We start from the raw sequence: 24,489 nt of genomic DNA, 5'->3' as shown, positions 1-24,489 counted from the left end.
ACAAAGGAATCTGGATATGATTTTGTTCACTGATAAGTTTAATCAAGTTTGGAAGTATTCATCACACAATCATACTCACTAAAGAATTAATCATAAATTTTAAGTAGCAGGTCAAATACACATCTCTATCACTGTACCTTAAGCTCTTCAAAAGCAGAAGAAACTATATTCTAGTTTCTCACAATATATCACTGAACAAATAGACCAAAAACCATTGCCATTGTCAAGCTTACATTTTAACCTCTGTAACCCTGATAGCTAGTTTCGATGCCGGACACAAACTGAATGGGCACTTAGTGGATGTTTGTTTATTGGATGTTTGAATAAGCGATGAGGTCATTGCTACATCAAATCATGAGACTGACCAAGAAATTTGGAAAAGAACTGTTTAAATCTCATAGATTCCAAAATATACTGTCAACAACTGGCTCCGAGACATAGAGAGAGCATCAGAAAGAAAGCATAAAGCTCAGTGATTGTAAGCATAAAGACAGCACTGAAACTTTTATGCTGGGTGAGTACAAAGAGTTATCAGGTGGGCTTTAATAAAGTTAGTAGGCTTGAATTCTGATAAATAGAAAGACCTAGAGAAGCACTTAGAAAGTATAGACTTCTCTGTAGTTAATTGCTTAACTAGGCAAACAATTTTGAAATTTTCCTTCCAACACAGTAAAACGTGGTGTGAGACTCTATAGCCAGATCTGATGTTGTCTCCCCTGTGACTATTAACATAAGACTGAAACGTTATAAAGGATTTCCCTGAAAGACAGTAAATATTATAACAGAAGAAAATGACTGACTATATAGGAGTAGAGTGTCCTTAAAATGATGAACCTATTTGTAAAAGCAGATATAAAGACACAGATGTAGAGAATAAATGCATGGATACCAATGGAGGAAAGGCGGGGTGGGATGAGTTGGGAGAGTGGGATTGACATATATACGCTACTATGTATAAAACAGATAACTAATGAGAACCTACTTAATAGCACAGGAAACTTTATTCAATGCTCTGTGGTGATCTAAATGGGAAGGAAATCCAAAAAAGAGGGTGTATGTAGAGATGTGTATATGTAGAGATGATTCACTTTGCTGTTCAGTTGAAACTAAAGAAACTATATTCCAATTTAAAAAAAAAAAAAAAAAAGAAAGTACAGACTTGAAGATTACTCAACAAAATAACATGCCTTCTTCTAATGACTGGATATAACCTGACTAATATTGTTTAGTGATCTTGAAATCCTTTAGGACATTTAAAGTAAATAGGATATCTTTCTTATCAGTATTAGGAAGAGTTAGGAAGCCATAAACAGGGCAAGGACAAACAGAATAACAACACTGAATTAAATAAAATAAATCATGACCCAAACTTGAGTAGAAAGAAGAAGAGATTCAGTTTACAAAATTGAAACATTAAATGAGAAAAATGAATATTTCATACTAGATTGATATACAATATTGATGTATAATAAAAAGAAATAGCATCAGCATGGTAAGTGAAAAATGAACTGAGTAATAGTGCCTCTGTGTAAGGTCAAGGTTGTTAAAAGTTGTCTTCATTTAAAAGCAGTTTGTCTTACATTGATGGAGCACTTTATTACTGCAAAGTTGATAGAGTGAGATTTAACTTAAATTTCTTTGTGAACAAAAGTCATTTTTTGGAAATGTTCTCTATCAGAACCTTATAAATTTTTGTGGCTTGGGTTATTTAATGTAGTATTTTACAGTATTTTATGAAAATCCCTATTATTCAGATTTATAAACTACATTTCTACCAAGAAACAGCAGCAATATTTTAGGCAGCATTAAAAATGTTGAAAATATTTGAAATATATTTCATGACTTGAGAATAACTTAGTCCTAATGTTCAATGACTTATAAGTCTCCTTATTGTAGTGACAGCTTTCAAATAATGTATTGCGTACACTGACTGTGTTAGAGTACAAGATGGAAGCCTGATACTGACTTTCTATTTCAATATTTTATGGATTAGCATTTATAACTGCAATTCCTGAACTACTCACACCGGGGTAAAGAATGCAAATATAATAGGTTAGTGTTTTAAGTTTAACGTCAACTCCCTTAAAAATACCAAGCAATCTGTGAAAAAATACACCAATTACAAAGGTGGTAGGTTTCCATACTAAAGTCATTCCAAGTGAGTACACTGCCAGTTATACAGCTTGGTTTAAATACTAGGTAGGAAAAAAACCTACTGAGGATAGGGGATCTTTATTCCTTGTGGGCTGTGGAAGCTGTGGAAATGTTAATAAACATCAGGTCTTATTCTACATTTCAGCTTTCTACCCCTCACCTCTGGCATGCTGAGCAGAGAGTTAATCACTTCACATTCTGTACCATCTTAATTCTGTGAGTCCGTATCTCAGTTGCATGTATTAATACCAGGGATGAAGTGTAGCTTTAAGAGCAGAAGGTAACTTTGGGTTTCTCACAACAGGTAAGCTGCAATGCAAAGTGCTGGTGTCTAAATAGATCTAAGCTAGAAATTAATCTCTTATGGTTTTAAAGCTTGCCTTAACTATATTGTAAAGAATCTGCCTGCCAGTGCAGGAGACACAAGAAATGCGGGTTTGATCCCTGGGTTGAGAAGGTTCCCTGGCATTGGAAATGGCAACCCACTCCAATATTCTTGCCTGGGAAATCCCATGGACAGAGAAGCCTGGAGGGCTACAGTCCATGAGGTTGCAGAGAGTCTTGACAGAACTGAGCACACATACAACCATAAGTATGTTGGGAAGCTTAGTAGAAAGAAAAGTATTGATCTTTTAGTAATAAATGAAAATAGTCTTTAATATAAAATTCTATCATTTTTGACAATTAAACAAGGTTTAGGTGAATGTAGCAAGTGATGGCATTTCCAAAGAGTGTATTTTAACCTGATCTTTGTCTTTTTCTCCAACAGTTCAAGGCCTGGCAGGCCTCCTAAGCGTTCTTTGGGAGTGTTGCAAGACAGTGCTCGCCTTCTGCCCCATTCAATCCCAGGACTTTTATCACCAGGACTTATCACCCCAACAGGTAATAAAATCCATCCAATGATCAGCCTTGTCTCTTCATATTGCCCAACATTTGAAATAAACTAATATTGAACTAACTGCCTTGTCCTTCAGAGTTTTTCAAGCTCTACTAGAGGTTACATTATTGGATTTTTGAATATTCATGAAAACAGTTTTGTTACTCCAATGATGCAAATCAAATGGACATGACTTAAAAATTAATTGTCACTTCCTTGTAGGAAATATCTTTCATGGCCTTATTGTGTGTATGTATGTGTGTTTTTGTATGTTGAGGGCAGAGATTGGGGGAGGGTGTCACTGGCCAAACTAGTATTTTCTCAAAACCTCTGACGGGATGTACTGTACCTGCTTATTGATATGTCTCAATAATATTCTTTTTGTTTTTAAAAGTTCTGGACATCTTTTCTATGTTAATATTCTAGGATAAAATGTAAAAATAATATGTATCATCCCTGGTAACACATTACAATTAGACAAGAAAGTGGAAATAGTCATTGTCTTAAATGATTCACTGTTTTTCATCAAACACTGTGGTAAACACTACTTCCCTAAAAATACCAGTCTTACAAATTAGCACTGAACATTTTTTGTTTTCTAAAAAAAGAAAAGCACACAAAACACTTAAACTTGCTTGCTATTTCTGTAACTGAAGCTTTGAAAATCATTAAAGCTACTATATGAAAGAAAATGTATTTAATGATAATATTATCTTTATACCTTCAATGATACAAAAAATTAAACAAACAAACAAACAAACACCTACTGTGTTTTGGGTATTAGGTCCTAGGTGATGCAAAATTATATGAATAGCAGTCCTTGTCACATAAGTTCATGTAAACTAATAATTTCATTGAAGTATGATAGAGACTACAATACAAGTATATATAAGGTGCTATAATATCACAGAATGGTAGCAACTAAAACAATTTGTTAAGTTGGGTAATGCTCACAGAGATTTGAGCTATGCCTTATAGGCTGAATGTTTAGCAGATGGATAATAGGAGGGAAAACATCTTCTGAATGTAGAATGTAGATGTACAATGATGAGAAAAAGCCTAGTATCCTAGGGGCAATAGCAATTAAGTGGCAGAGACCAAAGGAGAGATTTAAAATGAGAGACTTACAGACAATACAGTTAAAGTGGGGGGAAAAAAAGTTTGTGAACCTATCATGTTCAGCAGTTTAGGATTGTCCCTGGCAGTAGTTTTCCAAAGTGTCTTTCAAGCACTTTCCTTACTGGCTTACACAGAATTGCAGAAGTACTTCTAGGTTTCCCACTTCTGTCTCAGAATTTTACATGTTCTATTTCATGTAGGATTTTGTTCAGATTAAAAAAAAAAAAAAAAAAAACAGCTCTTATAGGTTAAAGGACCACTGATAAGTAAATGAGTAAATGCTCTAAAAACAATTGCTGTTGAAGGAAAGTAGCAATGAAGGGAGAAATACCGAGGACCTGAACTAAGGAAAATTCAATAGAGTAAAAAAGAGATTCAGAGTTGCTTCATAATTAGAATTAATCACGGTTGATACTTGATCAAAATAGAGAGTGAGAAGATGAAGTCTAGGATGATTCATGTTATCAGTTGGATGATAATGTCATTAGCTAAAATAGAAAATTTAGGAAGAGTCTTTGGGGATTAGATGATAATTTTTTAGACTTTAAATATTTATAAACAAATTCTGATACAAGAAGAAAGCAGCCCTTCACATATAAATGAATATAGAAGGGATAACATATTATCCCCTGAAATATATTGTCATGGATGCTCAATAAATGATAATCTATTTCTTGATTTAAAACACATTCAGTTCAGTTTACTTCAGTCACTCAGTCATGTCTGACTCTTTGTGACTCCATGGACTGAAGCATGCCAGGCTTCCCTGTCCATCACCAACTCCCAGAATTTACTCAAACTCATGTCCATTGAGTCGGTGATGCCATCCAACCATCTCATCCTCTGTTGTCCCCTTCTCCTCCTACCTTGAATCTTGCCCAGCACCAGGGTCTTTTCCAATGAGTCAGTTCTTTGCATCAGGTGGCTAAAGTATTGGAGTTTCAGCTTCAGCATCATTCCTTCCAATGAATATTCAGGACTGATTTCCTTTAGGATTGATTGGTTTGATCTCCTTGCGGTCCAAGGGACTCTCAAGAGTCTTCCAACACCACAATTTAAAAGCATCAATTCTTCAGTGCTCAGCTTTCTTTATAGTCCAACTTTCCCATCCATACGTGACTATTGGAAAAACCATAACTATGACTAATGGATCTTTGTGCAAAGTAATATCTCTGCTTTTTAAAACACATTGACAGAGCCTAAAATCATTACCATATAATCAGATCTATGTCCTGATCAAAGATGTGTCCTATGTAGATAAAAGAAGAGAAAGGATTTTATAATTGCCTTGAAGCTAATGTACTCAAGTAAACTTTGGTACCTTATCTGTTGAGGAAAACCTGTAATATATATTAAGTTTCTATTATGCACCAGACATGGGTGTTTTATATGTACTTCATTTAATCTTCACAGTAGGTTTATGAATATTGTCTTCATTTTTCAAGTAAATAATACATGGCTCAGTGTATTTACATTAATTGCTTAAGATTACAAAGCAATTGAGTAACAGAACTGGGTTTCAAACTCAGGTCTTTTAAAGTCCAGGGCCAATACTTTTCCCTCCTCATCATGATGTCTTATAGTACATGTTAAAATCCAGGTTGAGGTATTCATCTGCTCCTAATTTACTTGGCATGTATGCTTCAGCTCCTCCAAGATAATGGAGGCTCCTTCCTTGGGTTAAAACCTTGGCCTTCCTTCCTACAACTTGAATTTACCACAGTGAGAAACATTGGGGGAAAAAAAAGACTCCTCAATTCAAAACCCTTTGCTTGTACCTAGAAAGAGATGATAGAGATAGATAAGGGATTGAGTAGGAAAAGGCATGAATACTTATGTCTAAATGGCAGACAGAAAATCATTTAATAGGGGGAGGAAAAGGAGTCTGCACAGCTCTGTAGTAATTTATTTTCTTAGAATACATTAATTTATTTTACATGCCTAAGGCTATCCTACTCAACTATAGACATATAAGAATAAAAAAGGCTCTGTGAACCAAGTAGAGATAATTCTGGGATTATACATTATTTTGCATTAGATACACCATTTCACCCCTCCATTAGCAAAGATAATTGAGATAAAATCAATTCTCAATTTAGCTATCAGCAAGTTTCATATTTGATATTATACTTACTATTCATTGCCAGCTTAATTTTCATTAATTTATTTAAATATAATTTAGAAGAATTCAATTGATATTAATATGGTGTGTTATGGGTTGAGAATTATCTTTTTTCTCAAATGATTATTAAAATTATTTCCAATAAAGTTTCAGGTCTTAAGTCTCAACATTTTATGTAAAGAAAGAGATAATATTTTACAACTGTGTATAATTTTACATAAAACTGAATAATTGTTGGTGAGTGTGCTGCTACCTTCTGTTTCAAGGTCATATGTCTGGTGAGCCTACTTTGAATCCTGCTGAATTTGCCTAAGTAAATGAAACTTGTTTTCCATTTGTTTATATTGTTTATTTGCATTTGTAATTTGAAAATGGGGTCTAAGGGTAATAAAATGCAATGATCACAATGTTCCTTTTTAAATATAGTGATTTTTTGTATATTATTTTGCTTTTAAATCCCCACCAACAGTTGCAAGCAAAAACATGCAAGTGAAAAGGTTTAGAAATGGTTAAAGAAGAGTTCTCTATTCACATAGCTTGACATGTAAATTCTTAACAATGCAGAATAATATTGAATAATGTCAGGTATGCCATGTTGTTTTTATCTGCTTAGCATATAGGTAATTTTTAAAATTTCTATTTTATATGACTTTATTCCTTTTTGATTTGTTTTATTTTCATTTCAAATGTGTTTATTTTCTTCTTGGTCATATTTCCCCTATATAATAGAAACCAATTCATTCAACCCCACTAATTAAAATTTTGAGATAATTCAGGGTCACTATGCTAAAGTCTATGATATCAAATGTATCTTATTTAGCCAGTTAAAAGTATAAATAAAAATGTCTGTGTATATATTGGTATTGAGTTATTAAAATACTTGGCTCTCTGGGTAACTCCAGTGATAAAGGATCCGCATGCCAATGCAGGAGACATAAGAAATGCGGGCTCTATTCCTGGGTCAAGAAGATCCCCTGGAGTAGGAAAATAGCAATGTGCTCCAGTATTCTTGCCTGGAAAATTCCATGGACAGAGGAGCCTGGTGGGCTACAGTCCATGAGGTCACAAGGAGTCGGACACAACTGAATACTGTCTGCATTCCATATTCCATACTAAAATACTTGGGAAATTTAAATGTACTTAGGTATCTAACAATTAGTTCAAATAATTTATTTCTATACAAAATAATCAACTTACTAATTACTGATGATAATACTTTTTTCACTGAGATAGGATCCTTAGGAAGTATTCTTGACAATGTTGTCTGATATTCATTTAGAGACTATCTATGTAACTATAGACCCAGAGATATAGGATCTATTAATATCTATCTATTGATTAATATCTATCTTTAGATAAATATATATATGAATTTATGGTTTTCATTTAACATATAATGTTTCTTGAACATCCATTCTGCACCAAACAATATGAAAAAATATTAGAACACATTAAAATTTATTTTGTGAGTCAGAGTTTTCTCAAATTCCATCCAACCTTTTACTGAGTAATTACAAAATGATGAAATTTAATTGTATTTTGCCTTCATATATTGCACTGCTGATATTCTCATCTCATGTCTCTGTCTCTATTTCTTTTTTTTTATTTTTTAATTTTTTTTAAATTTTACAATATTGTATTGTTTTTGCCATGTATTGTATAATCTGTACAATAGAAACAATCTTAATTCCTTGTTAGGTCATTAATATATAATAATCCTATTATCTAGTATTTTTTTAAAAAATGTTTTGTGTTATAGAGGGGAAAACGAAGGACTTTTATCCCCATCTTTCTCAGCAAAACTGCAAAAGTGCTAATATCCCTGAATCATACTCAAAGGATGGATTTGTCATATGTGTCTTTGAACTTTACAAAAGATGACTACTCCCTTTTCCTTGGCTTATGAACTGGTTCAGACAGACAGATGTGGAATTTGGCCTGAGAGAGATGTAAACTGACACCTTACAAGGAAGTAATAAAGTGCTTCAAATAAAATTTCTATAGTGTTCATTTCTTAAAAGGTAGAAGATTCTTCAGCTGTTTTCTTTTTTCTTTGAGTTCTGTTGTGGTAAAATATTTTTAGGAATTTCAGCTGCCATCTATGTTCCTGGGAAACTGAGCCTATGAATATCCAATCCAGTAATAGTAGCTTCAAAAATCAACTCAGGATTGGCAGAGCTATAAGTAGAATCCTGCCAAATCTTCATAGTGATATGTCAATTTTATGACATGATATAATGTCAATTAGCCTGATAGCATGATTGGAATCAGCTTCCCTTTACAAGACATGTTTTGTATAATTACTCAGTTTGATTGCTAAGAAGTGGTCATAAGTAGGACAGAGTGGTCCTAAGCCTTTCTTCTGTGAGTGTAACACAGGAGAAATCTATCTAGAAAGAAACAAACCAACCTTTTTAATGGTTGACTTAAAACATTTTTTTCCTGTGACTATTTTTGACTTTTTCAATGATTAATATTGTAAAGCATTCTTCATGTCACACAAATGGAGATTGCTTTTATGTCAAAAATGGTAGTAGCAATTATCTCTATTTCTCATGTGCCCAGGAAGAATCATTGGCCTGAATGGAGCCAGAGCTGAATGACTAATATTTTCTAATAGTTAGTTTAGATTACATACACTTACTGTTTCTCTACTAACCAAAAAGGTTAATTTTATCAGTTTAATAACAGGAACTCCATCCATTATTTTAGCTAAATGTGGGTTTCCAAATATTTTTATTTAATATCTTTCAATGCTTTTTTCCCTCTGTATAAATATCCTAACCTAAAAAGTGTTCCCACCCACCTTTTTAGACTCCTACCAATTTTTGTACTGCCTTGAAGACTTATAGAGGAAAACCCATTGCTTATTTCCAATGTAGGTGGAGGGGAAAACTTGGAATTTAAGCAAACCTTGCAGGATTATGGTGATGATGATGATGATGATGATGATAAAAACGTATAGTGCTTTATAAACCACTCTCACATCTTTAAGGTGTGTCAATGTGTATTGTTGTTGTTGGTTAGTCGCTAAGTCCTGTCCAACTCTTTTTGCAACCCCATGGACTGTAGCCTGCTGGGTTCCTCTCTTCATGGAATGCTCCATGCAAGAATACTGGAGTGGGTTGCCATTTCCTTCTCCAGGGGATCTTCCCAACCCAGGGATTGAACCCATGTCTCCTGCATTAGCAGGTGGATTCTTTACCACTGAACCATTGAGGAAGCCTGTCTATGTGTATGTATGTAGCTAAACTTTAAGTTTTAAAAAGAACAATTTTCAAGGTCCATCCATGTTGTCCCAATGGCAGGTTTTTATTCTTTTCTATGGCTGAGTAGTATTCTATTTTATATGTATAACATTTCTTCATTAATCTTTCATCTATTGATAGGAACTTAGGTTGCTTCCATATCTTCGCTATTGTAAATAATGCTGCAATGAGCATAGGTGTGTAAATATATATTCAAATTAGTGCTTTTGTTTTGTTTGGATAAATATCCAGGAGTGGAATTACTGGATCTTATGGTAGTTCTATTTTTAATTTTTTGAGGAAATGTCATATTTTTTCCAATTAATTCCCACCAACAGTGCACGGGGGTTTACTTTCTCCACATCTTTGCCAATGCTTGTTATTTGTTGCCTTTTTCGAAATAGCCATCCTGAGAGCTGTGAGCTGATACTTCATTGTGTTTTTTTTTTAATTAAATTTATTTTAATTGGAGGATAATTACTTTACAATATTGTAAAAATATGGAATGTTTCACGAATTTATGTGTCATCCTTTGGCAGGGGCCATGCTAATCTTCTCTGTATTATTCAAATTTTAGTATATGTGCTGCCGAAGCGAGCACTTAATTTTGGTTTTGATTTGATTAGTCATCATTAGTGATGTTGAGCATCTTTTCACATGCCTATTGGCAATGTGTAAGTCTTCTTTTGGAAAAATGTCTACACAGATTTAATTGGATTGTTTGCTCTTTTGATGTGGAATTGTATGCAGTTTTTTTTGTGTGTGTGGATATTAACTCCTTATCAGATATATCCTTTGAAAATATGTTCTCCCACTCAGTAGGTGGCCTTTATGATTTGTTGATAGTTCCCTTCACTGTCCAAAAGATTTTTGCTTTGATGTACTCCCATGTGTTTATTTTTACTTTTATTTCCTTTGCCCAAAAAGACATATCCAGAAAAGTATTATTAAACCCAGGGTCAAGATCTTATTGCCTATGTTTTCTTCTATGAATTTTATGGTTTCAGGTCCTACACTTAAGATGTCAATCCATTATGACTTTACTTTTATGCATGGTTTGAGATAGTAATCCAGTTTATTTTGCAAGTTAACTGTTCAGTTTCAAAACAGTATTTATTGAAGAGGTTGTCTTTTCCCCATTGTATATTCATACTGTCTCTGTTAGATTAATTGATCATAAGTGTGTGAGCTTATATCTGGGCTCACTATTCTGTACATTGATCTATGTGGCTGTATTTGTGCCAGTACCCTACAGTTTAGATTACCCTACAGTATCATAGTATAGTTTGAAATCAGGAGTGTGAATATCTCTAGATTTTTACTTTTTCCTCATATTGTTTTAGCTCTTTGGGGTCATTTGTGCTTCTACACAAATTTTAGAATTTGTGTTCTAATTCAAGTTGTAGAATTATTTTTTCTACTTCTATGAAAATGCCATTGGTATTTTTATAGAGATTGCATTGAATCTGTAGATTGTCTTGGGTAGTATCGTCATTTTAACAATATTAATTCTTCCAGTCCATGAACATGGTATATCTTACCTCGTGTGTGTGTGTGTGTGTGTGTGTGTGTGTGTGTGTGTGTGTGATCTTCAGTTTTATCAGTGTCTTATAGTTTTCAGTAAACAGGTCTTTTCCTTTTTAGATTTATTCCGTAGAATTTTATTCTTTTTGAAGTGATTGTAAATGGGATTGTTTTCTTAATTTCTCTTTCTGAGAGTTCATTTTCAGTGTCTAAAAAGGCAACATAATTATATATATTAATTTTATATCCTGCAAATTTACTAAATCTTTGATGAATTCCAGTGCTATTCTGTTGTCTTTAGGATTTTCTGTGTATAATATCATGCCTTTATGGTCTTTAGGATTTTCTATGTATGTATAGTATCATGCTGTATGCATAGTAATGATGACAATTTTATTTCTTCCTTTTCAATTTGTATTCCTTCTATTTTTTTTTTCTGGTTGCTCTGGCTAGGACTTCCAATACTATGTTGAATAAAAGTGGTGAGAGTTGGCATCCTTGTCTTGTTCCTGATTTTAGAGGAAATATTTTCAGCTTTTCACAGTGGAGTATGATGTTGACACAGTTGACAAGCTGTGAGCTTGTCATATAAGGCTTTTATTATGTCAAATTGTTTCCTCTATACTCACTCTGTATAATTCTTATCATAAATGGATGTTGAATTTTTTAAAAATTATTTTATTGAAATGTAGTGGTTTTACAATGTTTTGTGTGTTTCTACTGTTTATAAAAGTGATTTTGTTATACATACATATATATCACACATTCCTTTTCATATTATTTTCCATTATGATTAATCATAGAATATTGAATATAGTTCCTTGCACTATACAATAGGACCTTGTTATTTGGATGTTGAATTGTGTCAAAAGCTTTTTCTTCATCGATTGAGATGATTATATGATTTTTATTTTTCAGTTTGTTAATATAGTGTATGTTATTGAGTGATTTGCAGATATTGACCCATCCTTGTATCCCTGGGATAAATCCCACTTGAGCAGAGTATGTGATCCTCTTGCTGTTTTGTTGAATTTGGTTTGCTAGTATTTTGTTGAAGATATTTGCATCTATGTTCATGAGTGGTATCGGCCTGTAATTTCCTTTTTTGTGTGATATCTTTGTTAGATTTTGGTATCACTGTAATGCTGGTCTCATAGAATGAGATTTTAAGCATTCCTGCCTCAACAATGTTTTGGAATAGTTTGAGAAGGATAAGTGGTAAACCTTCTTTATGTTATGTTTTTTTCTTTATTTTTATTTTTATTTTCATTACTCTAGGAGGTGGATCAAAAAATATCTTGCTGTGATTTATGTCAGAATGTTCTGCCTGTTTTTCCCTCTGAGAGTTTTATAGTACCTGGTCTTATATTTAAGTATTTAATCCATTTTGAGTTTACTTTTGTTTATGGTTTTAGACAATGTTCTAACTTCATTCTTTTACATGTAGCTGTCCTTCATTGCCAGCATCGCTTATTAAAGAGACTGTCTGCAAAAGAGACACTGATGTATAGAACAGTCTTGTGGACTCTGTGGGACAGGGAGAGTGTGGGAAGATTTGGGAGAATGGCATTGAAACATGTAAAATATCATGTATGAAATGAGATGCCAGTCCAGGTTCGATGCACGATCCTGGATGCTTGGGGCTAGCGCACTGGGACGACCCAGAGGGATGGTATGGGGAGGGAGGAAGGAGGAGGGTTCAGGATGGGGAACACATGTATACCTGTGGTGGATTCATTTTGATATTTGGCAAAACTAATGCAATTATGTAAAGTTTAAAAATAAAATAAAATTAAAAAAAATAAAGAGACTGTCTTTTCTTCATTGTCTATTCTTGCTTCCTTTGCCATATATTAGGTGACCATAGGTGCCTGTGTTTATCTCTGGACTTTCTATCCTGTTCCATTGATATATATTTCTGTTTTTGTGCCAGTAACATATTATCTTGATTACTGTAACTTTGTGGTATAGTCTGAAGTCAGGGGACCTGAATCCTCTAGCTCCTTTTCTCTTTCTCAAGATAGCTTTGGCTATTCAGGGTCTTTTGTGTTTCCATAAAAATTGTACAATTATTTTGTTCTAATTCTGTGAAAAATGCTATTGATAATTTGATAGAGATTGCATTGAATCTGTACATTGCTTTGGGTAGTATAGTCATTTTGACAATATCTATCCTTCCAATCCAAAAACATGGTATATCTCTCCAGAGATTTTAGTGTCATCTTTAATTTATTTCATTAGCATCTTACAGTTTTCCAACTACAGATATTTTGCCTCCTTATGTAGATTTATTTTTATTTCTTTTCTTCTATTTTGATGTAACAGTAAGTGGGATTGTTTCCTGTATTTCTCATTCTGATCATTCATTCTTAGTGTATAGGAATGAAAGCTGCTGTTGCTGCTAAGTCGCTTCAGTCGTGTCCGACTCTCTGTGACCCCATAGACGGCAGTCCACCAGGCTCCCCTGTCCCTGGGATTCTCCAGGCAAGAACACTGGAGTGGGTTGCCATTTCCTTCTCCAATGCGTGAAAGAGAAAAGTGAAAGTGAAGTCGCTCAGTTGTGTCCGACTCTTAGCAACCCCATTGACTGCAGCCTACTAGGCTCCTCCGTCCATGGGATTTTCCAGGCAAGAATACTGGAGTGGTCTGCCATTGCCTTCTCTGATAGGAATGCAAGAGATTTCTGCATATTAATTTTGTATCCCACAACCATACAAAATTCATTGATAAGCTCTAGTAGTTTTCTGGGAGCATCTTTAGGATATTCTACGTATAATATCATGTCATCTGAAAACAGTGATCATTTTAATCCCTTTCTAATTTAGTTTCATTTTAATCCTTTTCCTTCTATCATTGCCATGGCTAGGACTTCCAAAACTGTGTTGAATACTGGTGAGAGTGGACATCATCCTCTTGTTCCTAATTTTAGAGAAAATGCTTTCAAGTAGTACATTGTTTGGGAATGACATTTGCTGTGGGTTTTTTGTATATGGCCTTTATTATGTTGAGGTATGTTCCCTCTATGGCCACTTTATGGAGTGTTTTTCTTTTTTTAATTGTAAATGGATGTTGAATTTTGGCTAAAGCTTTTTCTGCATCTGTTGAGCTGATCATATGGTTTTTATTCTTTGATTTGTTAATATGGTCTATCACATTGATTGATTTAAGTATGTTGAATCCTTCCATCCCAGGGTTAAATCCCATTTGATCACAGTGTATAATCCTTTTAATGTGTTCTTGGATTTGATTAGCTAATATTTTGTTAAGAATTTTTGTGTCTATGTTCATCAGTGATATTGGCCTATAATTTTCTCTTTTTATTTTGTTGACATCTTTGTCTCGTTTTGGTATACTACTACTAATAAACAGCTTCAATCAAGTGAGACTCTGTAAGACCCTATGGACTGTAGCCTGCCAGCCTCCTCTGTCCAATGGATTCTCCAGGCAAAAATACTGGAGTGGGTTTCCATGTCCTCCTCCATGAGACCCTCCTGACCCAGGGACTGAACCCAAGTCTCCTGCATTGCAGGCAAATTCTTTACCATCTGAACTACCTGGGAAACTTTCCACATGAAAGGTTTTGGTATAATTCTTCCTTAAATGTTTGTTAGAATTCACTTGTGAAGACATCTGGCCCTGGAATTTTGTTTGTTTTTTGTTACTATCAGATTCTCTTTTATTACTTTTAATTGATTTATTGGTATTTTCTGTTTCTTCCTGGTTTACTCTTGGGGGATTGTACATTTCTGGGAATTTTCTATGAACTTATTTCTTATAGGTTTTCCACTTTATTTGTATATAATTTTATAGTAATCTTACATTATCCTTTGTATTTCCGTGGTGTCAGTTGTATCTTCTCTTTCATTTGTAATTTTATTGATATCAGCTCTCTTTTTTCTTGATGAGTATGTCTAAAAGTTTATCAGTTCTGTTTATATTTTCAGACTTAACTCTAACTTTCATTGATATTTATTTAGCCTCTATTTCATTTATTTCTGCTCCGATCTTTATGATTTCTTTCCTTTGTTTAACTTTGAGTTATGTTTGTTCTTCTTTTCTTGTTACTTTATGTGTAAGTTTGGGATGTTTGATATGTTTCATGTTTCTTGAGTTAGACTGGTTTGTTATATAGTTCCTTTATGAACTGCTTTTACCTGCTTCTGCTTTTGTCCATGCTTTTTATATTGTTGTGTTATCATTTCTATTTGTCCCCAGGTATTTAATTTTTTTCTTTGATTCCTTCAGTAATGGTTGTTTAGTAGCATATTGTGTAACCTCTTCATGTTTGCGTTTTCTGTAGTCTTTTTTCCTTGAAGATAATTTCTAGTCTTGTAGTATTGTGGCCAGAAAAGATATTTGATGTATTTTCAGAGTTTTTGAATTTAATGAGACATTTTGTGGACTAACACATAATCTGACCTGGAGAATATTCCATGTGTATGTGAAAAAAATGGGTAGAATAGTCTATATATATATTTGTTAAGTCCATCTGGTCTAATGTGTCTTTTAAGACATGTGTTCCACCTTTAAGACCAGTGTTTCCTTATTGATTTACTTTCTGGATGTGTCTATTGATGAAGTAGGGGTATTAAAGGCTCCTACTTTTACTGTACTTTCAGTTTCTCGCATTGTGTCTGTTAATATTTGCTTTATGTGTTTACATGTTCCTTTGCTGGTTACAGATATACTTAAAAATTGTATCATCAATGCTTTGATCATTATGTAATGTCCATCTTGTTTCTCATTACAATCTTTGTTTTAAAGCCTATTTTGATTCATATAAGTAATGCTACTTTGGCTTTCTTTTAACTCCCATTTGCTGTAATAACTTTTTCTATTCCCTTATTTTCAGTGTGTGTGTGTTTGTAGATCTGAAGTAAATCTCTTATACACAGCATACATATGAATATTCTTTTGTATACATATAGCTACTTTGTGGGGGAAATCAACAAATTAATCTGAAATGCAGTACTAGGGTGCAATCTCAAAAACTATAGAATAATCTTGGATCATTTCCAAGAAAAAGCATTCAGTCATCTGAGTCTATGCCCCAACAACTGATGCAGAAGAAACTGAAGTTGTTTGGGTCTATTAAGACCTATAAGACCTTCTAGAACTAACAACCAAAAAGATGTCCTTTTCAACATAGGGGATTGGAATGCAAAAGTAGGGAGTCAAGAGATACCTGAAATAACAGGCAAGTTTGGCCATGGAGAATAAAATTAAGCAGGGTATGGTCTAATAGAGTTTTGTGAAGAGAACTCACTGGTCATAGTAAACACCCTCTTCCAACAAGAGATGACTCTACACATGGAAATCACCAGATGGTCAATATTGAAATCCGATAAATAATGTTCTTTGAAGACAAAGATGGAGAAGCTTGGAGAAGCTTTATACAGTCAGCAAAAAAAAAAAAAAAAAAAAAAAGACTTTGAACTGACTGGTTCAGATCATGAGATCCTTATTGCAAAATTCAGGCCTAAGTTGAAGAAAATATGGAAAGCAGTAGGCCATTCAGGTATGACCTAAATCAAATCCCTTATGATTATAAGTAGAGGAGATGAATAGAATCAAGGGATAAGATCTGACAGACAGAGTGCCTGAAGAACTATGGACAGCAGTTTGTAACATTTTGTAGGAGGCAGTGACCAAAACCATCACAAGGTAAAAGATATGCAAGAAAGCAAAGTGGTCATCTGAGGAGACTTTACTAATAGGTGAGGAATGAAGCAAGGCAAAAGGCAAGGGAGAAAGGGAAAGATATACCCAAATGAATGCATAGTTACAGAGATTAATAAGGTAAATAAGAAGTCCTTCTTAAATGAATAATGCAAAGAAATAGAGAGAAAGAAGGAAAGGAAAGACTAGAGGTCTCTTCAAGAAAATTTGAGACATCAAGGGAACATTTCATACAAGCATGGGCATGAAAAAGGACAGAAACATTAAAGACCTAACAAAAAACAGAAAAGATTGAGGAAAGGTGGCAAGAATACATAAAAGAACTATACAGAAAGGTCTTAATGAGCTGGATAACCATGATGGTGTGGTCACTCAACTGGAGCCGGACATCCTGGCATGTGAGCTCAAGTGGACCTTAAGAAGCATTACTACCAAGCTAGTGGTGGTGATGGAATTCAGCTGAGCTATTTAAAATCCTAACAGATTATGCTGTTAAAGCACTTCACTCAATATGTCAGCAAATTGGAAAACTCAGCAGTGGCTACAGGACTGGAAAAGTTCAGATTACATTCCAATCCCTCAAAAAGGCAATGCCAAAGAGTGTTCAAACTACAGTACAATTGTGCTCATTTCATATGTTAGCAAGGTTATGCTCAAAATCCTTCAGGTTAGGCTTCAGCATTACATGAACTAAGAACTTTCAGATGTCCAAGTTGAGTCAGAGGAAGAGACAGAGGAACCAGAGATCAAATTGCCAACATTTGTTGGCTCATGGAGAAAGCAGGGGAGTTCCAGAAAAATACATTGATTTCTGCTTCATTGACTATGCTAAAGCCTTTGACTTTGGGGATCACAGCAAATTGGAAAATTCTTAATGAGATGGGAATACCAGACCAACTTACCTGTCTCCTGAGTAACCTACATGTGGGTCAAAAAGCAACAGAACCAGACATAGAACAACTGACTGGTTCAAAACTGAGAAAGGAGTACAACAGGCTGTGTATTGTCTCCCTTCTTATGTAGCTTATATGCAGAGTACCTCATCCGAAATGCCAGTCTGAATGAATCACAAGCTGGAATCAAGATTTCCAGTAGGAATATAAACCACCTCAGATATGCAGATGATACCACTCTAATGGAAGAAAGTAAAGAGTAACTAAAGAGCCTCTTGAAGAGCATGAAAGAAGAGACTGAAAAAGCTGGCTTGAAGCTCAACATTAAAAAAAACTAAGATCTTGGCATGTGGTCTCATCAGTTCATCACAAACAGAAGGTAAAAAAGTGGAAGCAGTGACTGATTTTTCTTTCTTGGGCTCCAAAATCACTGGAGCCATGAAATAAAAAAGACACTTGCTCCTTGGTAGGGAAGATATGATAAACCTAGAAAACATATTAAGAAGAGACATCACCTTACCAACAAAGAGCTGCATAGTCAAAGCTATGGTTTTTTATTTGGTAGTCGTGTATGAAAGTGAGAGTTGTACCATAAAGTAATATAAGCACCAAAAAAATAATGTTTCCAAATTGTGGTGCTGGAGAAATTCTTCACAGTCCCTTGGACTGCAGGGAGATCAAACCAGTCAATCTTAAAGGAAGTCAACCCTGAATATTTATTGAAAGAACTGATGCTGAGGTGAGGCTTCAGTTCTTTGGCCACCCTATAGAAAAAGCTGATTCATTGAAAATGTTCCTGATGCTGGGAAAGATTGAAGGCAAAAGACGAGGGGGCGGCAGAGGATGAAATGGTTAGACAGTATGCTGCTGCTGCTGCTAAGTCGCTTCAGTTGTGTCCGACTCTGTGTGACCCCATAGACGGCCTTCCACCAGGCTCCTCTGTCCCTAGGATTCTCCAGGCAAGAACACTGGAGTGGGTTGCCATGCCCTTCTCCAATGCATGAAAGTGAAAGTGAAGTCGCTCAGTTGTGTCTGACTCTTAGCAACCTCATGGACTGCAGCCTACCAGGCTCCTCCATCCATGGGATTTTCTAGGCAAGAGTATTGGAGTGGGGTGCCATTGCCTTCACCAATGCAATAAACATGAATTTGAAAAAAATTCAGGAGATAGTGAAAAAAGAGGAGCCTGCATGCTGCAGTCCGTGCCTGTGTGATAAACTGCTTCAGTTGTGTCCGACTCTTTGCCTCCCTATGGACTTAGCCCACCAGGCTCCTCTATGCATGGATTTCTGTAGGCAAGAATACTGGAGTGGGGTGTCATGCCTTCCTCCAGAGGATTTTCCCAACCCAGGGATTGAACCTGCTTCTCCTGTGACTTCTGCATTTCAGGCAGATTCTTTACTGCTGAGCCACCCAGAAAACCCATGCTGCAGTCCATGGGGCTGCAAAGATTGGACACAACTTAGTGACTAAACAGTAACAACAACTGCATATTGCCTATACTTGTGATATTTTTCCTTTCTTAATTGTCATATTTCTATCTATGTCCTTTTGTTTTTAACTTAGAGAGGTCTGTTTATTTCTTGCAAAGCTACTGTAAACCTTTTATTCTCTCCATCAAATCTGAATAAAATCTTTGTTGTATAGATGCCCAAAATCTTTCAAGCTAGGCTCAACAGTATGTGACCCTAAAACTTCCACATGTATAACTTTAGAAAAGACAGATGAACCAGAAATCACATTGCCAATATCAGTTGGAAGGGAATTCTACAAAAATATATACTTCTGCCTTATTGACTATGCTAAAAGCCTTTGCCTGGGTGGATCATAACAAAATATGGAAAATTCTTAAAGATTGGAATATCAGTCCATCTTACCTGCCTCCTGAGAAATCTGTATGCAGGTCAAGAAGTAACAGTTAGAACCAGACATGAAACAACAGACTGATTCCAAATTAAGAAAGGAGTATGTTAAGACTGTATATTGTCACCCTGCTTATTTAACTTATATGCAGAGTACATCACGTGAAATGCCAGGCTGGATGAAGTACAAGCTGGAATCAATATTGCCATGAGAAATATCAATAACCTCAGATATTCAGATGACACCACCCTTATGGCAGAAAGCAAAGAGGAACTAAAGAGCCTCTTGATGAAGCTGGAAGAGGAGACTGAAAAAGCTGGCTTAAAATTCAACATTCAAAAAACTAAGATCATGGCATCCAGTCCCATCACTTCATGGTAAATAGATGGGAAACAGTGACATACTTTATTTTCTTGGGCTCTAAAATTGGTGACTGCAGCCATGAAATTAAAAGACACATGATCCTTGGAAGAAAAATTATGACAAACCTAGACAGTGTATTAAAAAGCAGAGACATTACTTTGCCAACAAAGGTCCATATAATCAAAGCTATGGTCTTTCCAGTAGTCATATACAGTTGTGAGAGTTGGACCCTAAAGAAGGTTGACTACTGAAGAATTGATGCTTTCAAACTGTGAAGCTGGAGAAAACTATTGAGAGTCCCTTGGGCTGCCAGGAGATCAAACCAGTCAATCCTAAGGGAAATCAGTCCTGGATATTCATTGGAAGGACTGATGCTGAGTCTGAAACTCCAATACTTTGGCCACTTTATGCGAAGAGCCATTTCACTGGAAAAGACGCTGATGCTGGGGAAGATTGAAGGCAGGAAGAGAAGGGCACAATACAGGATGAGATGGTTGGATTCCATTACCGATTCAATGGACAAGTGTGAGCAAACTCTGGGAGATTGTGAAGGACAGGGAAGACTGGTGTGCTGCTCTCCATGGGGTTGCAGAGTCAGTTATGACTTAGTGACTGAACAACAATTCTTTTTTTGTAGGTTTTCCTTTTTATATGTTCAAATATCATGCCACTCCCTCTGGTCTTTAGATTTCCTATTATGGTCACTTTCTTGTATATAACTTCCTGGTTTTCCTTTGCTTCCATTTAGTATTCTCTTTATTTTTGTACTATTTTAATTACAAAATGTCTTGGTGTTGTGTGATTTCACTCATATTTGGATATAGGAATAATACTTGAAAATTTTATAGGCTGAAAAGGAGAGATAGATTGATATTCTGGTTTAGAAGTTTGTCTCAATTATAGTCCAGTGAATGGTCTGTTAGAACTTATCCATATAAAAAAGTCATGGAGAATGATTAAGAAATTTTAGGACTGTTCATGATAAGTCCATTCCCATCCCCCACAAAGGTGACATTTGTTGGAGTAAATGATCACGATTTACCACAAATCATCCTTGCATGTCCTGTTAGAGATATAACAAAAGAAATGTGCCCCTATGAAACTACCAACGGTATTTTTCACAGAACTAGAACAAGCAATTTCACAATTTGTATGGAAATACAAAAAATCTCAAGTAGCCAAAGCAATCTTGAGAAAGAAGAATGGAACTGGAAGAATCAATCTGCCTGACTTTAGGCTCAGTCATAGCCTGAAGCTTTACCTCAGACAAAGCTACAGTCATCAAGACAGTATGGTACTGGCACAAAGACAGAAATATAGACCAATGGAATAAAACAGAAAGCCCAGAGATAAATCCATGCACCTATGGACACCTTATCTTCGACAAAGGAGGCAAGAATATACAGTGGAGAAAAGATAATCTCTTTAACAAGTGGTTCTGGGAAAACTGGTCAACCACTTGTAAAAGAATGAAACTAAAACACTTTCTAACACCATACACAAAAATAAACTCAAAATGGATTAAAGATCTAAACATAAGACTGGAAACTATAAAACTCCTAGAGGAAAACATAGGCAAAACACTCTCTGACATAAATCACAGCAGGACCCTCTATAACCCACCTCCCAGAATATTGGAAATAAAAGCAAAAATAAACAAATGGGACCTAATTAAACTAAAAAACTTTTGCACAGCAAAGGAAACTATAAGCATAGTGAAAAGACAGCCTTCAGAATGGGAGAAACTAATAGCAAATGAAGCAACTGACAAAGAATTAATCTCAAAAATATACAAGCAACTCCTGCAGCTCAATTCCAGAAAAGTAAATGACCCAATCAAAAAGTGGACCAAAGAACTAAACAGACATTTCTCCAAAGAAGACATACAGATGGCTAACAAACACATGAAAAGATGCTCTACATCCCTCATTATTGAGATTCCCTGGTTATTAGAGAAATGCAAATCAAAACTACAATGAGATATCACCTCACACCAGTCAGAATGGCCCTCATCAAAAAGACCACAAACAATAAATGCTGGAATGGATATGGAGAAAGAACACTCTTGCACTGTTGGTGGGAATGTAAATTGATAGTCATTATGGAAGATGGTATAGAGATTCCATAAAAACCTAGGAATAAAACCACCATATGACCCAGCAATCCCACTCCTAGGCATATACCCCGAGGAAACCAAAATTGAAAGAGACACATGTATCCCATTGTTCATTGCAGCATTATTTACAATAGCTAGAACATGGATGTAACCTAGATGTCCATCAACAGATGAATGGATAAAGAAGTAGTGGTATATATACACAATGGAATATTACTCAGCCATAAAAAGAAATGCATTTGAGTCAGTTCTGATGAGGTAGATGAACCTAGACCCTATTATACAGAGTGAAGTGAGTCAGAAAGAGAAAGAAAAATACCGTATTCTAACACATATACGTGGAATTTATAAAAATGGTACTGAAGAATTTAGTTACAGGGAAGAAATGAAGAACAAACATAGAGAATAGACTTATGGACATGAGGAGAGGGGAGGATAGGGTGAGATGTATGGAAAGAGTAACATGGAAACTTACATTACCATATAAAAAATAAATTGCCAACAGGAATTTGCCGTATGGCTCAGGAAACTCAAACAGGGGCTCTCTATCAACCTAGAGGGATGGGATGGGGAGGGAGATGGGAGGGAGTTTCAAAAGGGAGAGGATAGATGTATCCCTAAGGCTAATTCATGCTGAAGTTTGACAGAAAACAGCAAAATTCTGTAAAGCAGTTATCCTTCAATAACAAATAAATTAATTTTTAAAAATATTATATATTAGCACATATATATGGAATCTATAAAGGTGGTATGGATGAACCTATTTGCAGGGCAGCAATAGAGATGCAGACATAGAGAACAGACTTGTGGAGACAGTGGCAGAAGGAGAGGGTTGGATGAATTGAGAGCATAGCATTGAAACATACACATTACCATATGTAAAACAGATAGCCAGTGGCAATTTGCTGTATGCCACAGGAAGCTCAAACCCAGTGTTCTCTGACAACCTAGAGGAGTGGGGTTGGGAGGGAGGTTCAGGAGGGAAGGGACATATGTATACCCATGGCTCATTCATGTTGATGTATGGCAGAAACCAGCACAGTATTATAAAGCAATAAAAATATAAAAATAGCACTTTTGAAAAGTTATATAAAATAAAATTATTTTTTTCCTTTTGTTTTTGAGGAGTTCCAAATAAAACTATGTTTGCCTAAATGTTAGTTTTGTTCAGTTGAACAGCAATGAACACTCCTTTAATGTTACATATTCAAATTTATTTTATATTGATTTTATATTAGTAATTTCCAACTAATAGTAACTGATATATTGTGGTTTTCCAAAAATTAAACATAAGCATTAACTGAAGATAACATGCATAGCTTCCATAGTTTTGTCCATGTTTAAAATCCCAAAAGGACAGTACTTTAACATTAGTCCTAGTTGTAGTTGACAGATCAACCCTCTGTAGTGAAAAATTGTTGCTGAGACATGAATGATACCAGGATTCTTGGCCTCCAGAGGAAAGGAACTCAGTCTGGGGCCAGTGAGAAGGCTTTATTGCTCAGAAATTTTGTGTAATAAAGTTTTATTAAAGTATAAAAGAGATAGAGAAAACTACTGACAAAGACATCAGTAGGGATCAGAAAGAGTGCCCTCCTGTTAGTCTTTAGCAGGAAGTTATATACCTACTAGCAGGCTGCTAATTAGAGAAAGGAAATGTCTCAAAACTCAGACAGTGGCACCAGGCCCCTCACCCACAACATGAATTTTGAGACAGCATTGGCACAAAGTGAGTATTCCCGAGCCATAAAATGATTGACATGACTCTTGAAGAGAGGCAGGTTTCCAAGCAAATACATAGTCTTATTAACATAGATTAGGAGAACAATTGTATGAGTAAAACATATTGGTTTGTTGAGCCATTATTGGTTCTAAGTCTTAGGCAGAACCGACTTGAAGAAAGACAGAGTCTAAGATAAATACATAGTTCATTAGGATAGCTTAAGAAAAAATTTTCTGTAAGAAAAATGCATTGGTTAGCTCAAGGTTTGAGAAAAGTTAAGTTCTGGTGGAACCAGGTGTTGTCATGCCAACACAGACTTTTAAAAGTAACATCCTTTTAATTTTGTATGGAGAAGGGAAAAGAAATCTGACACTTGTAGTTTGTTTCCTCCTGCTGCTTAAGAGAGAGAGAAAAAAAAAAAATGTCTGACACTTGCAGCCTATTTCCTCCATTTGGAGACCCCTAGCCTTCCTGCCAGAGAAGGAGATGGCAACCCACTCCAGTATTCTTGCCTGGAGAATCTCAGGGACAGAGGAGCCTGGTGGGCTTCTGTCTATGGGGTTGCACAGAGTCACATATGACTGAAGCGACTTAGCAGCAGCAGCAGCAGCCTTCCTGCCTACTACCTTCTGAGTAGCACTTCAGATCTTTCAGAAATACCCATCTCTTATTATCCTTTGCTTGAATTTTTTCTATGCTTTGTTATTGACAGTAAAGTTTAAGTCCCTTAACACGGAGAAAGAGTCTTTCTGATCCTGCCTCAGCATGACTTTTTATCATCATCTCCTACAACTTCTTCCTCAAATAC

At 35.3% G+C, this 24,489-nt stretch overlaps 1 protein-coding gene and 1 non-coding gene across 3 annotated transcripts in view; one reads left to right on the top strand and one right to left on the bottom strand.

Annotated features, from left to right (window-relative positions):
- Window positions 1-24,489, top strand: part of DACH2 (dachshund family transcription factor 2) — an 873,940-nt gene that overhangs the window by 351,094 nt on the left and 498,357 nt on the right. For both annotated transcript variants that reach the window (XM_070785446.1, XM_070785445.1), the window contains one exon: window positions 2,924-3,036. In XM_070785446.1, coding sequence (XP_070641547.1) covers window positions 2,924-3,036 — 113 coding nt within the window. The remainder of the gene's footprint in view (window positions 1-2,923; window positions 3,037-24,489) is intronic.
- On the bottom strand, window positions 10,015-10,121 carry LOC139181847 (U6 spliceosomal RNA). The gene has a single exon (XR_011565575.1). It is a non-coding gene; the product is annotated as a U6 spliceosomal RNA (small nuclear RNA).

This window comes from Bos indicus, chromosome X, assembly GCF_029378745.1.
Source record: "Bos indicus isolate NIAB-ARS_2022 breed Sahiwal x Tharparkar chromosome X, NIAB-ARS_B.indTharparkar_mat_pri_1.0, whole genome shotgun sequence".
Lineage (NCBI taxonomy): Eukaryota > Metazoa > Chordata > Mammalia > Artiodactyla > Bovidae > Bos > Bos indicus.
Note: the sequence above shows the minus strand (reverse complement) of the source record. Positions and strands in the feature narration are given on the sequence as shown.